The sequence below is a fragment of the Chenopodium album genome, chromosome 7 (assembly GCF_948465745.1).
Source record: "Chenopodium album chromosome 7, dcCheAlbu1.1, whole genome shotgun sequence".
Lineage (NCBI taxonomy): Eukaryota > Viridiplantae > Streptophyta > Magnoliopsida > Caryophyllales > Amaranthaceae > Chenopodium > Chenopodium album.
Window position 1 is genome coordinate 28,728,473 of NC_137840.1, and position 19,510 is coordinate 28,747,982.

The 19,510-nt window shown below is 34.7% G+C and overlaps 1 protein-coding gene across 1 annotated transcript; it reads right to left on the reverse strand.

The window, feature by feature from the left end:
- Positions 1 to 75: 75 nt before the first annotated feature.
- LOC145638974 (kinesin-like protein KIN-4A) lies at positions 76 to 19,126 on the reverse strand. The gene is made up of 26 exons (XM_081690057.1): positions 18,542 to 19,126; positions 16,061 to 16,207; positions 15,814 to 15,963; positions 15,278 to 15,525; positions 12,601 to 12,788; positions 12,386 to 12,510; positions 11,697 to 11,733; positions 10,842 to 10,933; positions 10,586 to 10,696; positions 10,393 to 10,506; positions 10,121 to 10,211; positions 9,772 to 9,884; positions 7,061 to 7,159; positions 6,849 to 6,962; positions 6,639 to 6,755; positions 6,484 to 6,564; positions 6,201 to 6,272; positions 5,457 to 5,550; positions 5,060 to 5,091; positions 4,860 to 4,957; positions 4,670 to 4,768; positions 4,311 to 4,532; positions 3,601 to 3,763; positions 2,975 to 3,127; positions 2,590 to 2,888; positions 76 to 509 (listed from the first exon to the last, which is right to left on the reverse strand). The coding sequence occupies exons 1-25, from the start codon at positions 18,686 to 18,688 to the stop codon at positions 2,676 to 2,678; spliced, it is 3,120 nt and encodes a 1,039-aa protein (XP_081546183.1). The 5' UTR covers positions 18,689 to 19,126; the 3' UTR covers positions 76 to 509; positions 2,590 to 2,675.
- Between the last annotated feature and the right edge of the window lie 384 nt (positions 19,127 to 19,510).

Genomic DNA, 19,510 nt, shown 5'->3' on the forward strand with positions numbered 1-19,510 from the left:
TAATCAATCACTTCTTATATAATCAATCATTAATGTGGTACATACATCAAACATGAAAAATCAAACACTAATACAAAGGATTAACTTTTCAATATATTAACAAAATTAATACTGTGATTACACACACTGCAGACTATAACAGACTGCCTAAAGACCAAAACCACAACAATAAAGGGAAATAAAAACCACCCTTCATCCCCATTACATGTCCTATCAATTATCAAAGAAATCCTTCTTATTCACAAAGGAAAACCTTAAGAAACGAGCGTTAGAAGCTGTCAGATGGAACAAGACAACTTAGTATCAGAGTTCTGAGTTCTGTGCTCTTCCTTGACTGCTCTGGCATACAACTGGTAGCATCATCACAGCTTTACAAGATGCTCCCTTGAGCCAAACAAATCACTTCTACAGAATTGAAGACCAATGCATCCAATTCACCAGCATACCAATTTTCTCCATGATATACATTAAAATACATAACGGGCCACTGTATATAGCATTCTTCTAATCTGAAACAAAAGAAAGGACAATTATAAACAGTGGCACGGTGCTGGAAGGGCATCTTTTATAACAATTGCAGGTCAAAATGATTTTAACTCATACAATTAACAGTAATTGCCATTGTACAAAAATGGAGTTTTCCTTGAATAAAAGAAAGGACATGAGACATAATGGTGACATTGGAACCAGTGCAAGCTGTAAACCAGCTGAAAACAAGACTAATTTAATTTATTTATACATAAACCACCCATCACTATGATTCAGGACATGTTGAACCAGCTTGTATCTAAAAGATATGAGAGTTAGATCACTCAGTTTCACCATTTCATCAGTTCAAATGCAAAAAACAAGAACATTAGAAATATCGTAGCTTTGAGTCAAATTGGACATCATTTTTCACAAACTCATTCTCCATTTGTTTGCAGCGAACATAACACGTTAGTTAGGTTTGCATACATCATCCCACCCTGGGAGAAGCCTCTTTACAGCTAAAAGTAACGATAATGGTGAAGGAAACTTCTAGATCATGAAGATTATGATAAACACCAAATGAAGAGCCAGTTACCAGATGCACTTGCAAAGAGCATATCAGCTTCACAGATGACTCAACCTGACCCAACTAAACCAGCTCCCTTCTTGTCAAAAAATCCATCCCAAGTACAATTTGAAGCCAAATTCTTCCATACTAAACAAATTCATCAAAGATGAGGCTACAGAAATACAAGGTGCTATTTAATTCAAATGAGGAAAAGCAAAAGAAATCAAAAGGAGAGGGAATTGGAGTAAAAGAAAGGGGAAATAACTTTTTAATTTGATTGGTTCAGATGAGAACCAATGGGATACCTGTTTTACATTGTTTGATAATTAATACAAGAGTAAAAAAATCATTTCTACTTTCTGGTGGTTCTGCTTCGAACAATAGAGTTGACAGATCTCGATTCCATCCAAGTATCACTTGGCTTAATCAACAAAAGCAAGCAACTGGAATGGGTTGTTGTGAATCTAGTGACTACCCATATTACTCAGGCTCCTCATCTTACCACAAATATCCATGTTGGATTTAACACTCTAAAACGAATATGGACGCAGGACACTTCATTTTGGACCAAAATGGAAATGTTTCATAGCATAGCAAGTTTAACTCTTATACACATAGCAGTGTTTGACACCAATACCCAAGTCCAATCAAAAAAGACTGTGAAAGCCTTCCACTTGGGTGCAGGTGAGATGGGTGATGGTTGAAATTTATTTCAAACACTTCCTATGTTCCCCTAATATTGCAAGGAAAAGGGGGGGGGGGGGGGGGGTATGCACGGAATTTAAGATGAGAGAGGTAGAGGGAAATAAATACAAAGACCCATGTGATGAGATAAAGAAAAAGCATGTGCAAAAAAGGAAATGTTGCGATATTTGTCAAACATCCTAAAATAGTGATTGTTGCAATATTAGGGGAACAAAGGAAGCATTTTTTTCTTTTTCTTGATTCCCCAATCCCACCAAGGTCATGGATAATGCGTAAGACCTGGAACTGAAGTGTCCTTAAACTAGGAAAAAGAGAAAGGAAATTGCTTGAAATACCAACCAAAGATTAACCCAGGGTAATAAGTGTATCAATTTGCTTTCTTCCCTTGATTATCGTTAGCCAAGCACCCCTTATGATAATCTTTGATAAAAAAAATTTAACCAAAAATTATATTACGAGGTTTCTGGTCTAATTCAGTAGCTCCTTACAATAAGTGCAGCAGTACTATATAAGACATTACTTACAGACAATGTAAAGCTTAATGGAAAGATTTCGAAGACCCCCCCCCCCCCCCCAATATATATGGAGAGGACTGCATTACACACGCATTTTAAAGGCTTAGATGAATAAGTGTCATGTAATTGTTGTTGATTGTTACAAATGGCATGACAAGTATTAGTACTTTACAGTTAACAGTACTGGCATGTTATAGCTAACCAGCAGAATAGATAAAAGTGTCATGCAAATGGTGATAAAACGTTTAAAGAACATGATAAGCATAGTACTTACTATTCCAGGCATGTTAACATAATGCTTCGTAACAGAATTGATGAGAAGACACTCACCTACATAGGGTATTGCTAGTCTAACTCTGACGTATGCGTGGATGTACGTGGAGGTCAAATTATACAAAAGCACCTCATGAAGAAAGTTAAATCATATCTTTCAACGCCTGAGGCCGAGGCCTTGTCTTCACAATTGTTTCATCGCAATGCTTAATCCATTCTGACAATCTCCATGGTTTTTGCCATTTCCATTTGAACTGTAAAATCCACTGGTGATGACTCCTCTTCCATCTCCATAGCTTACTAGACTGTCCCGCAACTGCTAATTTCTTCATTGACAACTGTCCAAGCGGCACCATCTGCATACAGTTAAACATACTTTTTCATCAAAGGAACAGATAGGAGAACTCTCACTTAAAGACTAACTAAGAAACTGAATATTAACCTTTTTCGGATCAATATATGATGTTGCTTCCCTGACTTGTCCATTAGCAATACCAGGAGAATATTTCAGCTGCTTTTGAGCAGGTGCAGCTACTGGAGACAATGGGCCACTCATGTCGTCAAGTGTGTTTTTTAGTGATCCGGATGAATTATTCTGCTCAGTGACAATAACATTAAATCAGATTTCAGAGAGATAGATTCTAAAATGGGGGGGGGGGGGGGGGGGTTCAACAATCATCAAAAACGATAGGGATTAGAGCAAAGATAATTGCACAATTGTTCAAGAATCCAAAGCATTGACATTCCAAATAACAATATTTAAACAGTATGCCACCTACAATTTTTCAAAATGCATTCAGAGAAAACTTTTAATTAGAACATTGGGGTTACTCAAATCAACTTACTTTACTCCAGACAGGATAGTTTTCATAATATACTTCATATGATTTAAAAGGAGTCAGGATCAAATATTTTGCCAGGCCTGAAGTTCTTCAGGCCTTTTTGCATTCCTCACAGAGAACAGAGTGATTTATCAGATACCTCTAGTATCAGACAAACTTTAAATGGTTGCCTGAATATTCATCTTACACAAAATCCTACAAAAACAAAAATACATGTTCATCTCACCGATGCAGATGTGGCAAGCGCAACGGCAGCTGATTGCTCTCTCAATTTGAGCTCCTTCTCCACCTCTTTTCTCCGTGTTTCACTCTGCCTCAAGAGACCAACCAGTTCTTTCAGCTGCTCCTTCATTTCCTTCATTTCAGTTTCCTTGTCATATAAATGACATCTGTAAAAATAAAAACAAAGTTAATACGAGTTCCAGCACAGAACATAATCTTCAGTCAGATATCTACTAAATTGGTACCACTAACAGGAAGTTCATGCATATCACTACAAAAACCAACTTTTGATACTTCATGAAAATTGAAGGATATTGTAATATGCATCAGAATCATTTCAAAGTCAACAGCATAATTTCATAGATAACACTGGAACTCCAGAAAATAATGGTGGTTTAATTTTTATTTACTTTGTCTCTGAAACTTTGTAAAGAGTCTTCAAAACCTTAAATCATCTGATTATGTCAGTGCCAATCTGAAGCAAAATTTACTTTATTGACATCAGAGGGATAATTAAAGGAACCGAAAGAAAGCAGAGAAGAATAAATAAGAGCAAATAACGTATGTTTATTCACATAATATGGAGAAATGACTGTTGACTGGAGTCATATTAAAGTTATTTCCAGTACATTTTGCACATGTGAGATGTGACACAAATAAACTGAGTTTGAAATAGGAAATACAAGGATGGATCAACTTTCAGAGCAAATGAACCTTGTATCAGCAAGAGAATTGAACATATATTGTAGCAAACACTTGGCATCTCCCATTGAGCGCAACTGATTCCAACGACCACGACTACTAAAGCCACGTTCTCTCTCTTCTGCTTCTGAAAGTTGTGAAGCCATGGCCACTAGTGAATTTGACGATATGCTCAGCATATTTTCCAGGGATGAAATTCTCGCCATTCTTGCATTTGGTGACAATGAGGATAACCTACATATGATCACAATCAAGAATTGCATTGGGAAAAATTGCAAAAGAAATGAAACTCCTATCTATATAGCTAAGACAGTCACTTTTGCGGTAACAGGAACAGCAGACTCCTAAATAAAAATTTGCATGAATTGCACCTTGAGAAACCATTCTTTCCTTTAGGAGTGCTTAATCCCTTTGAAGAAAGCTCTTCTAGTTGTTTCAACACAGACAGCTCTTCAGCAAGTGCAGTACGCCTGGAGAAGGTAGAAATAATCATTAAGAACAATTGTGGATCATTTCATGCATGCCAACTTATGCAAACACCAATATAAACAGTATACTTACACTTGAGTTTGTTTCTCGTACTCATAACGCACTTCATGGACGTTTACCATGACTTCTAGCTCGTGATCAAGCCAGCGTTGCAATGTTTTCTCGTTGATCTAACATACAAAAGCCTCCATTAACAAAACATTCTAGAGAAATATATATCATGATGGAAAGATTCAAAAATATAGAAAGTAGATATGAGTAAGGGTGACTACCTGTCCATTTGTTCCATTGCCATTAGCAAGAACTGGAAAATCACAGAGATCAGATAAGAATACCAGAATTCATGAAGCAAAATTAAATACTATATATAGTATCTTCCTGTCAAAGATATGGAAAGAGCTCTAGTATAATAACAAAAAATAAAAAAGAAGAAATGTTGGGTGAAACTTCAGAGCTTTTCTAATACAGGGGTGTATTAATCCCTATAATATTCAGGTTTCCCTACAGTCACATATGTGTATAGTAGATACTGGAATAAAACAAATCACAATATCATGGGATACTTCAACAAAATTTCTGCATTTAGTGCACTTGAATATTAATGAAAACCCAGGCAGCCTGTATTAAAAAAACATTAAAGCCACTAAATATTGGTCAACAAAGTGATACCAGAGCTATCACGTGCTGTAGATTTACGAGCTTCAAGCAACTCCTTCAGTCTCTTGGTAGCCATGGCAGCCTCTTCCGTTTTTCTTTGGAGAACCTGAGAGTCAGAGAAAGCACTTATGGTATCTTACTGGAAGGTGGTCACAAGCATCAACAGGTTCACGAATTTCATGCGCACAACTTAAAGTGTTATAAGCTCGATAGCTATTGTTAATTATGTATGCAATAGATTCTGTCAGTAATGGATGAATACCATTACTTTTTAGGAGGGACAGTATCCACACATCACTCTATCAAACAATTAACAAAACAAAGTCTGATACAAAATAAGAATAAATTAAAGTACAATTGGTGGAAGAGAGACAGGCTTCAATAGATTAACTTGCACTCAGGATACACTTCTTAGTCTACTGAACAGATGCCTCAGCATCATAATCTTTGTTGAGATCAGGAAAATCCTACACCAAGACTCATTATAAGAGTCGGTGGTACAGGTTACAACTTCCAAGTGAATCAGCAGTCATAAAATGGGTAGATAGTGTGATTGGCCTTATTAAGATACTCATTGACATTGATATCATTAACAACAACACAAATTTTAACCTGGAAACTAGAAACATGCAACCAACATCCCATACATATATTAGGAAATAAATGAATGAAGATATGGCAGTACAATCAAGGATGAAAATATCTTTCATTCTAGATGAGCATGAACGACAGATGAACTAAATGCCAGAAGTTTACCTGTTTCTGACGTTGATTTAGAGCTTGTAGCTTGTGCCTCTCGTATTCATTCCTCCTACCCTCCTTACGTAGCTGCTTTGAAAAAGTAAATTCCATGAATAGACAATAGAAAAATATTTCAAACACTAAATAATGGTAATATTTTAAAGCCAATCTGTTGGAAAGAAAAGAAAGAAAAATAGGAAAAAGTAAGCTCGATGAGGAGGAATAGGAGGCCGAGGCAAAGGAGCAGAAGGTTGGAAAAAGGCTGGCTCACAACAAGAAAGATCAAAGTGCACAATACCTGTAAAAGCTCCTTCTCCCTAGAAGCTTTCCATAATCGAAATTGTTCTGCCTCTTGCTTAATTTTATGTTGCAATTGAACCTAGTTTTAGAGGGCAAGTCAGTAGAGAGTAATCATTGGTGATTGGACAAACAGAATGTGACAAAAAATTCAACCTTCTGCGCCTTTATGAACTGTATTTCTTCTTGCAAACGTTTTGCTGCTTCCTCACTTTTTTGTTTTTGTTTCAACAGTTGAACTTGGTTCTCTTGTTTCTTTTTAAGATCCAAGATCTGCAGATGTACATTGAAGAAACAATCAGAAAACATTTCCCATTATCTGTGAGCAATAACATAGAAGAGTTGATGTATATCAGTCCATTCTACCTGAGCCTCAAGTGCCTTCAATTTCTGAGAATGAACATCTTGCAATTTCTGTGTTTGACCATCAGAAGAAGCAGCAAGGTTTTCTATTTCAGCTGAAAGCCGGTCTCGTTCTTGCTGCAATTATAGCAAACAACCCAAGTTAACAAAATGTTACCATGCATTAGCTTTCTTTTTCAACTAGGAAAAAATAAAGTCTAAAATTCAAATTGAACCTGGACAGCTCTTTTCTCATCCTCAAGTTCCATTAATTTTTTTCCAAAATGCTGCTTAAGAGTCTCAGTATCTGCTTCTCCAAAAAGCTTCATTTCAGACTGCAAAGAAGATAAATATTACTCAGTAAGTTGCAGAATTTGTCACCCTGTCACTACACCAGTTATATAACGGGTGTATCAGATTAGAAGAAATAACTTAAACCATTTGCTTGAAGAAAATGATCAACTAAATACATAATAACACAGTTATATGAATAATGACAACTTCAAAACTAAGTGCTTTTGTGTTTCCAAGAATTAGAAAGTAGTTAATTAATTGCATTTAACAAGATGAACTTTGAAGTGATACATAGCAATATAGCATAGTTTTAGATCCTTAATATCTCCAAGTACTATTCCATGGAGTGTTAGAAAGAAAGATAATAATAAGCCAGAGAATATCCATTTTGACATTGATTTTGATATGGAATAATAATGAAAAATCTTACCTCTCTTGGAACCTTCAATATTTAGTAGCTTAATTGTTATTTTAGATTTTGCTTACAAGTTTTTACCTTTCACTTGAAAGAATTTTTCTTGTTTTAAGCGGTTAGGATTATTTCCTTATTTTAATCTTTTATTGTGATTAGTTTTTGAGTTAGGATTAAGTTTAGGAAATTTTATCTTTTAAATAGTTCTATCTTTATTAGAAGTGTGTTTAGGAATTTGGCTAGTTGATTTATCTAGGACTTCAAATGTAATTAGAAATCTTAGTACTTATTTGTAGCCTATATAATGGCATTTAGGCTCTTAATAAAAATCAGTTTTTGTCAATTTGAAATTTATAAAGTTTTACGTAAGCTTGTGCTTGTGTATTCTTGGCCTAGTTTAGGTTTAAAGCTTGTGATGCTTAGCGTTTCTTGACCGAGACTCAAAATTCCAAACCTTTCAACTGCGATTGAAGGTTATATCATTAAAATCCATATCAAATTGGTGTGGCTGCTGTTTGACGAGGGACAAGTTTGACAATTTGTGTCAAAAAAACTCAGTTTTGAAGGTCATATTGATCGACTTTGTTCTCCTTCATTTCTAAAGATTTTGAGATGATTCTTTTTTTCAAATTGGTTACTTTTTTGTCTAGTTTTCACCTGCAAAATTTGAGAATTTTTCGAGGAGCATATCTATTAAACTGGGTTCGTTTTTTGCAACTGGTCAAAAATCGACCTAATCTGGCAGTGTTGAGGAAAAAATAAAACTGCAACCACTTGGCTGGGAACTTTTTGCTGAATTTTTGGTCGAGTCTTTGAGACAGATGGGGGTAGCAGTATTCAAAATTTCAGAATTTTTCGAGGTGTTTTTCTTGGGTTTTGATCCTCGTACTTTCGATCAATTTCTGGACAGGTTTTGTGTGTTTAATCATTAACTTAAACATGGTGAATCAAGCTGAATTTGCGGCATTGTTGGATGAGCTCAAGAAGATTAATGCTCGGTTGGATAAGTCGGAAGAAGTTACTGCTTTACTCCAGCAAGAACTACATAACCGTGAACCAACTCCGCACATACGCAATCACACAGTTGAGGAGATAAAGCTTGGTAATCCATATCAGATTTCATAGGTTTTAGTATTAGGTTCTACAAACCTTGCATCTCCACAACGCTTTTCATTTAGTACTCTAAATTAGTGTTACCTAATTTGCTAGTCTCCCTTCCCCATCCACACAAACCACAACCTATGGTTGGGCACTCCTCAACAAATTTCAACAAGTAGAATATACAAAGACCTAATTATCAACTATGACACTTCCTAGATGGACTATGAAGCTTTGTTACCAAAGCAAATAAAGAATACAACACTTGTACAGACATATGGGGATGAGGAAAAGGGGGAAAAAACCTAACCCCTGCCAAGAGCTTGTGCAGCTGTGCCCCATGCTGTGAAATCATAAAGAAGGCTTATCACGAGGTCGGAGAAATCCAACAAGAGACAGACATTAAACCCACAAAGTAATGGGAAAAAGACCGATGCAGATCGGATGAGAATTTGGTTCTCATGAACCAGGAGTTTTTCAACGGAATTTCTAGAGTATGATATTTGATTTCGTAACAAAAGGTAATAGGGAGCATTTACCAAATTGAATAAGTAGGAAAGCAGACGAAATTCAGAGCGAATAGGTGAAGTTGAGTTAGAATGGAAAAATAGGACCACAATGTAGCACAATTTATCCAACAGGTCTTCCAGAGGGGATGTGAAGATGTATGATCCAACACTAAAAAAATACAGAATAAATTAAAGGAACCTAAAAACTTAACTCTGTGTTTCTGAAAGTTAAAATTAGTTATAAGGCTATTATGGTGCCTTCAACAACAAAAGGTTAGTATGGAGACTTTTGGAGAGTATAATAACATAGAACAAATAATTTATATGTAATACATCATGAAATGCGAGACAAAACTTACAACAGCACTCAATTTATGTCAATTTCACAACAGTCCAACCAAGTATTATACATTCCAAGGGTATAAGCACAGAGGACATAATAATGGAATTCAATTTTGATTTCCGAGAAATGAATGACATGTAAAACTCTCCCAGCCAAAAACATGAGCTTGCTCATAATAAATGACAAAAATTAAATCTTGGAGGCAACATCTATGATTTATGCAAAGTTATATAAGATCAATACAATCAGTATGTAGTACAACACAATAGATTTATCATAAAATTGTCATACCTCTTTTTGCTGCAGACGTTTATTCAACTCACTTAATTCTTTGTCCATAGTGGTCTGAAGAACCTTATGCTCCCATTCCTTTGCAGATTCTTCGTCCATATCCTTGGAATCACCTGTTAAGATTTCACAGTATATCATACATTAACCTCAATAATCTTCATTCAGAAAAAGCTTAGAGACTATAAAGTAATCCACCCAATTCACATTGATGAACTAATCTTGAAACTAAGGGCACAGCCTATTTTGTCAGCTTTCGAGCTCTTTAGATATCAAAGGGCAGTTCTTGTGGCAATACAAACCCTGAAAGCAACAACCAAATTTCTGAATTCAAGACTAGAAGAAACCATACCCATAACAATTTCACCCATTGCATAATCAGATGTATCCATACTCTGGCGCCTCTTATGCCCCTCATTCTTCACTGAACCAATTTCTCCACTCTGACAGTCATAATGCCCCAGCTTATCAATACAATGCCATACAAGGAAAACATTCCCTCTACTTTTAGAAAATGAAATACTAATGCTAGAAAATAATATGTTAATGAATTCCATGCTAAGAACCAATGTCATGGAAAGAATTCAGAGTCCAGAAGAGCTAAATTAATACCATGTCACCTACCTGGCACATAGTATCACCCTGATCATCAACATTATATCCACTGCGGTACTTATTAAGCTCTCGCCGCAGATCTTCATTAGTTGACTCCAGCCAAGAAATCCTCTCTTTCAAGGCCTGCAAATTTGTGTTATTTGATAGGAAATAGTATTGCTGCCAAGCAGAGAAAACATAAAGACCTACACAATTACAATACCTGTACATCATCCGAAGATGCCCCTCCACCTCTTGCACAAAGTTCTGCTTGTAAATACTCAAGCTGTTGCCGCATTTTAATCATCTCACTGGATATTGGATCTCTATTGATCTATTCCAAGCAAAAACTAAAACTTTAACATAACGATAAGGTGTACTCCATTAGGCCACAAAGCCAAAAGTTAATACAATGCATAACAAAGGGGAAGGGAAGGAAAAAAAATTGTAGTCATGTAGAAGGGACATTTTAAGCTTACCACTGGCTTATTTTGAATGTTACGGGCACGGTTTGCATACTTGAGTGTGTTAAGCGTCTCTTCAGCATTAATATCAGCCGGACTGATGCAAGCTATATGATTGAAAGCAAAGCAAGTGCTCATAAATTGGGAATCATAGGATATCGAATAAAAGAAAGGGAGCAGGGAAAATCTATATGATTGAAAGCAAAGTAAGTGCTCATAAATTTTATGGTGATGCTGTACATCAGGGAGTAATGTTTAAAGCAGCTAACAAGTCATTATCTAAATGTAATTTCTGGAGGAAGTTTAGAAAAGTAAATATTCTCTAAAAGGTTGCTGAAAAATGGCAAAAGCAAGTCAAGAATTCCAACAAGAAAATGCTTCACAAAAGTTACATGCAAATATTGAACAGCTTGCAATGGCAAATAAGTGATTAGTGAAATACATTGCAGCAACAGGCAAAGTATCTAGCCAATAAAAATATGACAATTCAGTGTACTGAGGTTACTATATACAACCAACTGACCAAAAAACATTCCAATTCCCTAAGATGCTTGAGCTAACTGTCTGGAGGTACCAAATTATTACGAAAAACAAAAAACCACAATATGAAAGGCCATACAGATAATGGGTGAAACTAAAGCTGAAGAGTTGACATAAATTAGTATGAATAATATAATATACAACATACTCCAAGTATAAGCTTTCAACTATCATGTGACAAAACCATCATACTTCATATATTGGTAGGCAGCAGTTCAAGATTAGCACAGGGGCACAGCAAAGACTTGATAATAAATGCAGCTACTTTAACATTACAAAGTCACAAAAGTTCTCAAATAATAAGATTGATATAGAGAAACAAATAATTACCAATCATCACAGTCCTGCTGTTGCCACCAAGAGAATCCTGAAGATATAACATGACATTAGATAAATGCTGCAAAATATAGTAGCAATATGTTCATTAAATTCGGCTGTTTACTAGAACTTTCTTCCAGCCTATCATCACATGTCAACAATAATATTATTCCTTCCACACAAAATAATTATAACACAATGATTTCCAAACCATGGCATGGAAACACCAGAAAAGATTACTAAGCTCAAGCAACAATAATTAAGACAGCCTTAAGAGTAGAAAAATCCAACTTCAAATATGAGCAATATAGAGTGCAATCCAAATCAATTTGGCCTCAACACATAACAAGAAGACTTTATGTCCTACATCAAATGAGAAGGCTCACCAGATTAGTTTATTCACCAAAAATTTTATCCGTTGATTAACTCAGGTATAGTCTTATAATCACTCAACAAACAACAACCTGAATAAATTTCCAGCTAGGATCAAGAAAGTTTCACAGCTGGTAAGTGCATTTCAGCAACATAAAATCTTCTTGTACTTTGAACAAATCAAATTTAGTAAATGTTACTATCAAGATTATAGGCATGGATTATGGAACCACTCATTACATTAATTGAGGTTATAAATTAATACTCAGGTCCCATATTAGCATAATCCAAGTGAAACCCAACTACTAATGACTGAAGTTATGTCAAACCTGCAATAATCGAGTCAGTTTACTGTCTCGATAGGGTACATGTACACCTTCTTTCCTCTTTTTTTCATCACCAAGCGCGCTGATGACATTTCCAAGGGCTAGAAGACCCTTGTTAATATGAACTCCTGTTCAAAAGCAGCGTTAGGTAATTTTTTTTCATGCTATGAACAAAAGGAAAAAAAAATAAGCAATAAGCGAATAATATGCTAACTAACCTTCTTTAAAACGCATGCCATCTGAACCTGTTCTTTTTGCACGCTCAGACCCAGCCAGATCTACCAAGTGTAATTTAGCTGATAGGTATTCTTCGTTCATGCTTTCATTGACATTGGCATCTTCAGGATCAGTGTGACTTAGCTTGCGCATTTGCTCTAGCGTTATGGTGAAGATAGCATGTGAACGACTACAAACAAAATTGTGTTATAAAATGTGAAATTAATATGGTCAACTTTTTTGCACATAGATAAACACCTTGTATTCCAGATAGATGAAGCATATAAATATTATTTCATGCACATAATTAGAATGTAAATCCAGAATCTTGAGTAACTTAAACTCGTGGTACTTAAAAGCAATCTAATGAGAACAAATGCTTTTGACCTAGTTTTTCTCCTCTTTCTCCACTTTTTATGCCTTTCATTTTCCACAGCATCCAAGTTGTCGGCACTGCCACCAAATGCTGCTGCCACTCCAGCCTTCACAAGTCACAAGCCACTGCTACCTACAAGCTCACCGCCACAATTTTTTTTAAGCCTTCTTGTTCTTTTTCAACTACTGAAGACTCATTAGTCATTACATATGCCCCTACAGCCAAGCTTTAACATGTATTCTATACAACCAAATTGTCTGAACTTATTGGAAGATGGAACTCAATGTAGCTGTATATTGTACTTATTGTAACCTATCTGAATTTATTGGAACTTTTTTTAACTTGTTAGGAATAGTACTTAGACACCAGAGCTACTTTGCACCTAGCCAACGGTATCAGATTTGACTTTTCCGATTTGAACAAGTTAGAACTAGTAGTCCGTACTGACTTTCCTCTAGTTTAAACTGGCACAATGGTCGAGAGGTAATGATTTGACTTTTCCGATTACAGGTTTTAGAAACACCACTCTTCCCTCTCTCCAAAAATTGTCTAGCTAGTCACTCAAATAATCAAAAACTCACCTAAACTTTGCCTGCCTATCACCACTGACAGCATTGTATCCGTCGAATGATGAATTTGATGTATGTGTTTTTTTATGTCAATGATCTCTGCATAGGGGGGCATAATGTACTGTGTTATTCTGCTGCTCCTCCTAAAATCAGCCCTCTTACTTCACAAGCAACTTCTATTGCAGTTATTATCCCTTTAGCAGCTGGCATCACGATCATTTTCAGAATAACCAATAGTACTTTATTCAACTAAGAGTCCAAGTGTTCTCTTCTCCATGCTAATCATTTAGGCGAATTCTAAAAATTAATAAAAACCCATTATAAAATTATTCATTATTAATTATACCTAACCCCAAATTAAATAATATAAAAATATACACCAAAGCCAACCATGACAAACATTACTTTAGCAATGAATACAGACAACAGCACAAAATAATCAGTTAACAGGAAAAGTGGACAGTTGGTGTTTGCATTAGGCCCTTGATGCTACTACTTCGCCATAAACAAGAAGCAGAAGTGAACTTAGTGACACCTTTGATGAATTGCAATCTGAAAATGAATAATTCTCCCAACATTCAACAATTCAGCTTATCAGTAATTCTTTCAATCATCCCAGAAACAACAATATAGTCCCATGAGGCTTCTCCATACAGCATGAAGTCAATCCACAAAGATCATTGATATATTATGGTACAATAAGTAACTAGATTTCAATACAGTATCTTTCTGTTTGTTTATAACCACATTTTATGATTAATCCATAATAGAATTTTGTATACTCCATAATGAACCTATCTTTCTTAATAATGAGAAGAAAATCATGTGGTGTATGATTGACTTGAATAAAATAAATAAATAAATAAATAAATAAATAAATAAATATAAAAATAAATAAATCAATAACTTATACTAAAGGCGAAACCAGGAATGACACTTGTCATTTCCTGGTTAAAAATTTTCCCGCCTTTTTTTTTCCTTTCCTTTTTAATTTTTTTGCCATATTTTAATGACATCTATATATTTTATAACCTATAATAATAGTCATTTCTATTTTGACAACATATTTAATCCAATATTACTCAATTAAAAATATAAGGTATTGGAATATATTGTTTTCCAAGATTATTATAATATTATCAATATCAATTTTAAAGAAAATCATTTTGGTAGCATACTTTTTACGGAGTATTAATCTTAAAACTATACATAACGTTTATAAGAACAATATAATTTTGTTATAGTATACGTACTTCGTACATAACATATATTGGAAAATTAAATCTAATTGTTCTAATTATCCGCAAACTAAAATATATTTAAAAAGTTGATTCCGGAATACTAATTATCCTAAAGTAAAATGAACTCAAATAAATTTTCATATTATGCCGATCAAAGTGTGTCAAAAATTTAAGGACAAATGTATATGAGTTCGTATATGGGTACTAACCTAATTACCTAAGCTAATAATTTAATTTTCTTATACAAACGTTAAATCTTCTAAGTTTCTATTACTATATTTTTTTTATACAATCCAATTCAATAATCTTTACATTTAAATTAAGTTATTTTGTTACAAATAATTTTTTTGGATAAATTATTGTTGAATTAACACCATATTTATTTATTGTAAAATTTAATTATGACCGTGCATGGCACGGGAATTAACCTAGTAAATAAATAAAAATAAATAAATAACTCATGAAGATATAAAGGTTACTTCGACAACCTCACCTAGATTGGTTGTTCATGTTTGTACTCCCGGTAGCCCGGCAAAGTGATCCTTGTTCAAGGCATGCTGCCATTTCCTTCAAAGACCTGACCTCTACTTCTGTAGATCCCGCTAGAGTAATAACACCATTAGATGATTCACGAATCTGTATTGGTGGTTTTCCGGGTACATTTACTTTCCCGGCATTAGCAGTTTCTGATTTTGTTGATAGGGAGGAATCCAGTAAATCTCGCACTTCCTCTTTATGAATCTGCAGAAATTACCAAGTCTAGTCAATAAAGCTCACCTATTGTGGGTTAGAATAACGAAATCAAAACAATATAATAGCTTCAGACATTTAATCAGAACAAACATATATCTGACGGAAATAAGTCATGAGAAACTCTACCAAATCAGATGTATCAGGAGTTAGCATCATGAAAGTTCCAATACAGATCTATAAACAGGTAGCTATACAGATCATAATAGTTTATTTAGTTTAAATAGAAGTACCTAAATGTCCATGAAAGAAAAAAGAGATTCTAAGAAAAGGGCCCACCTCGATGAAAGAAACGTGCAACTGGAATTCAGTTTCATTTTTCAACTTTTCAATTTTGCTATATAATGCATTCATAACTTGAGGGATTATTCCTGTATGTCCACCTTCGCGAAATGCTGTACCCATGGTGTAGGTTTTCCCTGACCCTGTCTGCAACGTGATGGAAAATTCACTTATTTTGTATAGAAATAGGAAAATTGATACCACTGTCATGTATAGCAATACCACAAATTGAAGCAAAGCTTACTTGACCATAGGCAAGGACTGTTGCATTGTATCCCTGGAATAAACCATCAACAAGTGGAGCAGCACATTCTTCAAACATAGAGGAAGATGGAGAAGCGGAACTCCCATAGACATGATCAAATGTAAAGGAATGTGTCCCGATTTGCACCTAAAAATATTAAAAAAAAGAAAAATTAAAGAAGAAAAGAAACAACAACAATCACTTCCAACATTTTTAATTAGAAAAAATAAATACTAAAAGAACTAAGTCCGAGGCCTATAACTTGAGTATTTGACAGAGATTCTGAACTCTGAAGATGCCAACATGTGAAATCTAACAGAAAAAATGATATATTTAAGCCCAATGGGTTACTTCGCTCAATACCAACAGATTTTGGAATGAAACCTCATTTGAGCATAGATATATTCTCACTTCCTCAACCTCATCTTTCATAGGCAGGCTAGGCCCTTTTTCACATCTTCAAAGGGGAAGGTTTACTCGTTCAAGAGTTAAGGTGAAAAGGAAGAGTGGTAAATTGTCTAGGTCTCATCATCCTTCATAAGCATGCCCAAGGCACATCTTTAGATACAAAAGTCTGTTCTTTTCATATACATATATTGTATAGGACTGCCTTTCAAATATGATGGTGCCAAAAAAAACTGTTTTCCAACACATGGATGAAAATAGATTTTATCATCATATTAGGTACATAAACTTTGATTTGTAGTCAGAGTAAATTGGATAGGTTACATTCAAACATTGATAAGCTCGTAAACTAATTGATTTCAGCAATTCAATGTTGAGCACTAAAAACTGTAAATTTCAATTTCATTTGAAAGACATATCATATGCAATCTTCCACATACTTCTAAAATCTTTAGCTGTCGTATATTCTTAACTTCAACAATGGTATTAAAGGAAAAAAGAATCATACATCCACCACACCTCCCATTTTTAATATTGTAAGCTGCAGGTCTTGGTCAGACCGTCAGAGCAGTAACTGTCTAAACGATTATCATAAATTTTGTCTTAGAGCACTTTACTTTGCTAAATGGATTGAAGAAGCTATTTCTTGGTCATTAACAACTTGGTCACAAAATTAGTTGAACAACAGTTCATAACAAAGCTGCACTGCTGCAGACTATTCTCTGATATGGAGATATCACATTAGGAGGACAGAAACAGGGACAAAAGAGATAAAATCACATATCCAAATGACTAATCATAGTGGAACCAGATGGTAATAAATAGGAGCACAAACAGGGAGATATTTGTTAGTAGAATGTATGGAAAGATGACTAGTTAAACACAAGGGAAAACATTAGTCAGTTTAATGGGAAGAAAGATGGCAACTCAGCGCAAGAGTAGCATTTGTTGACAAAACATTCAAGTAAGAAAGACTAACAACAACGAAAGGGCTGGAGGATGGACTAGACTAAAAAGTGGCTGGTGACTGGTGGGGACAAATTCTCCAAGATTTATGTTACTTGAATCTATGGACTAGATAAGATACAGCTGAACATTTAGGATAGGAGTATGCAAGCTGTGAGTCGCTTAGGATGCAACACGCCGGGTATGGATCTTCTCACCAGCATTTTACTATTCTACTTTCTGCTTTATTTAGCTTAGGATGCAGCAAGCTGGATGTAATAGTTGTCATATTTTGCCCTCATTGCAGTGAGTTAATCTTTTGTGTATATCTATACATACACGCTATGCTAACATTGCGCTACAACCTAAAGTTTTTGAAGCTATACAAAGAAGGATGATATATAAGGAAATAAATCATACCATTAAACATGCAAACACGTGCAGATGTAAGCAATTGTTAAATTATGATTCATGGAACACATGCAAAGAATGTTAACTTCTATGCTTATGCTAGAATTCATACATTACACTTCATGATTAAAGCAATAAACAACAATCAAGCATACAAATTAGTCATGGTTACCTTTTTTAACAACTGACAGAAATTAGCACTTCAATGAAATATATTTGTTACAAATTAAACCCCAAAGAGGAAGAAAAAGATGCTTTAGACACAATATAGAATTATACCCCAAAATCAAAAAAATTATACAATTGAAGGGTTTGACGATAAATACTTTATTTATCAGACCTTTCAATTATACAATTCCGAAAAAATACTCTCTCCATCCAGATTTAGTGATTTACCCATCACATTACTAGGTCAAATTTCACTATCAACGTGACTATTAGTGCCGAATTTAGTTATAGATTAAATAAAAACATTCAATGAAATACAAAAACACCCCTTGAAAATAAATTATTCTTAGATTACTCTAAGAAAAAGTGAGAAAAAGGTATTAAAAAAAATACACTGAAATTACAGCTACCATTGATAAGATCTAGATCACACAAATCCAACCATAATTCAGACTTGAAACAACATTAAATGTAAGCAAATCAATTATCTATAACTAGATTTACAATTATAACACCTAAAATTCTAATAAAGAGAAAGAAAATGCATCATACCTGAGGTTTGCCACGAACAACAGTAACACAATCTTTACATCCTTGAAGCTTTTCATCACCAATCAATGGTCTAATATGAACAGCTACTTTAACACAACATTCTTCTCCTCCTCCACCGCCTCCGCCGCCACCGCCGCTTTCCATCATTAATCAATCAACCGGATGAAATAGGCTTTGATTCGGAAGCAGGAAAGAAATTAGGCTTGATTAGAGATGACCCAAATGAAGCAAACGGAATGAGGAGCAATCAGGAAAAGGATGCAGCAACAAATTGAAGAGGAATGCTTAGGAAAGGGAAAGGGAAAAGGGGAAAAGAGGGAAAGAGAAATCAGTTGTAGTTGAAGTTGTTGATGAGAGTAACTGCAAAGACAACAACTACAAGTAGTAGCACTTTCCTTGGTGTTCACTACTACTAGTAATTGTTGTGCATTACTTTCTCTCTCCTCTGTTGATGTTGTTGCCGCTGCTACTGCCCACACCCAAAATCTTACAGAACAAGGAGAAGAAGAATAGGAGAGAGAAAAAAGGGTATTTTGTTTTGGTGCTTTGGTATAGTATGGTATGGTATGGTATGGGTTGTGTAGTGAAAATAGTGATCCTCCTGTTGTGAAAGTAACAATCTTGTGTGTCTCTTTATGAGAAATGTTGTGAAATATTCTTTATGGTATGGTAGGGACTAGGAAGGTCCATACGACCGTTGAAAAAAATAAATAAATAAATAAATAAATAAAATTTCCTAAGTGTTGGAAAAAAGTTATTTCCTATTTTAATACTGTTATTTTAAGTTCTGGCTTGTTAAAATAAAATTAAATACTGTTATATATTTCTTCAATATCGTTTTTGAAGTGTAATTTTGATCTTTTTAGTAGTACTTATATATTAAAAGGATAAGTATTTGTGTTAAAAATTAAGTATTATGTTCGACTACAGTTATTATACAAGTGAAATCTGTTATTAAGAAAGACAATA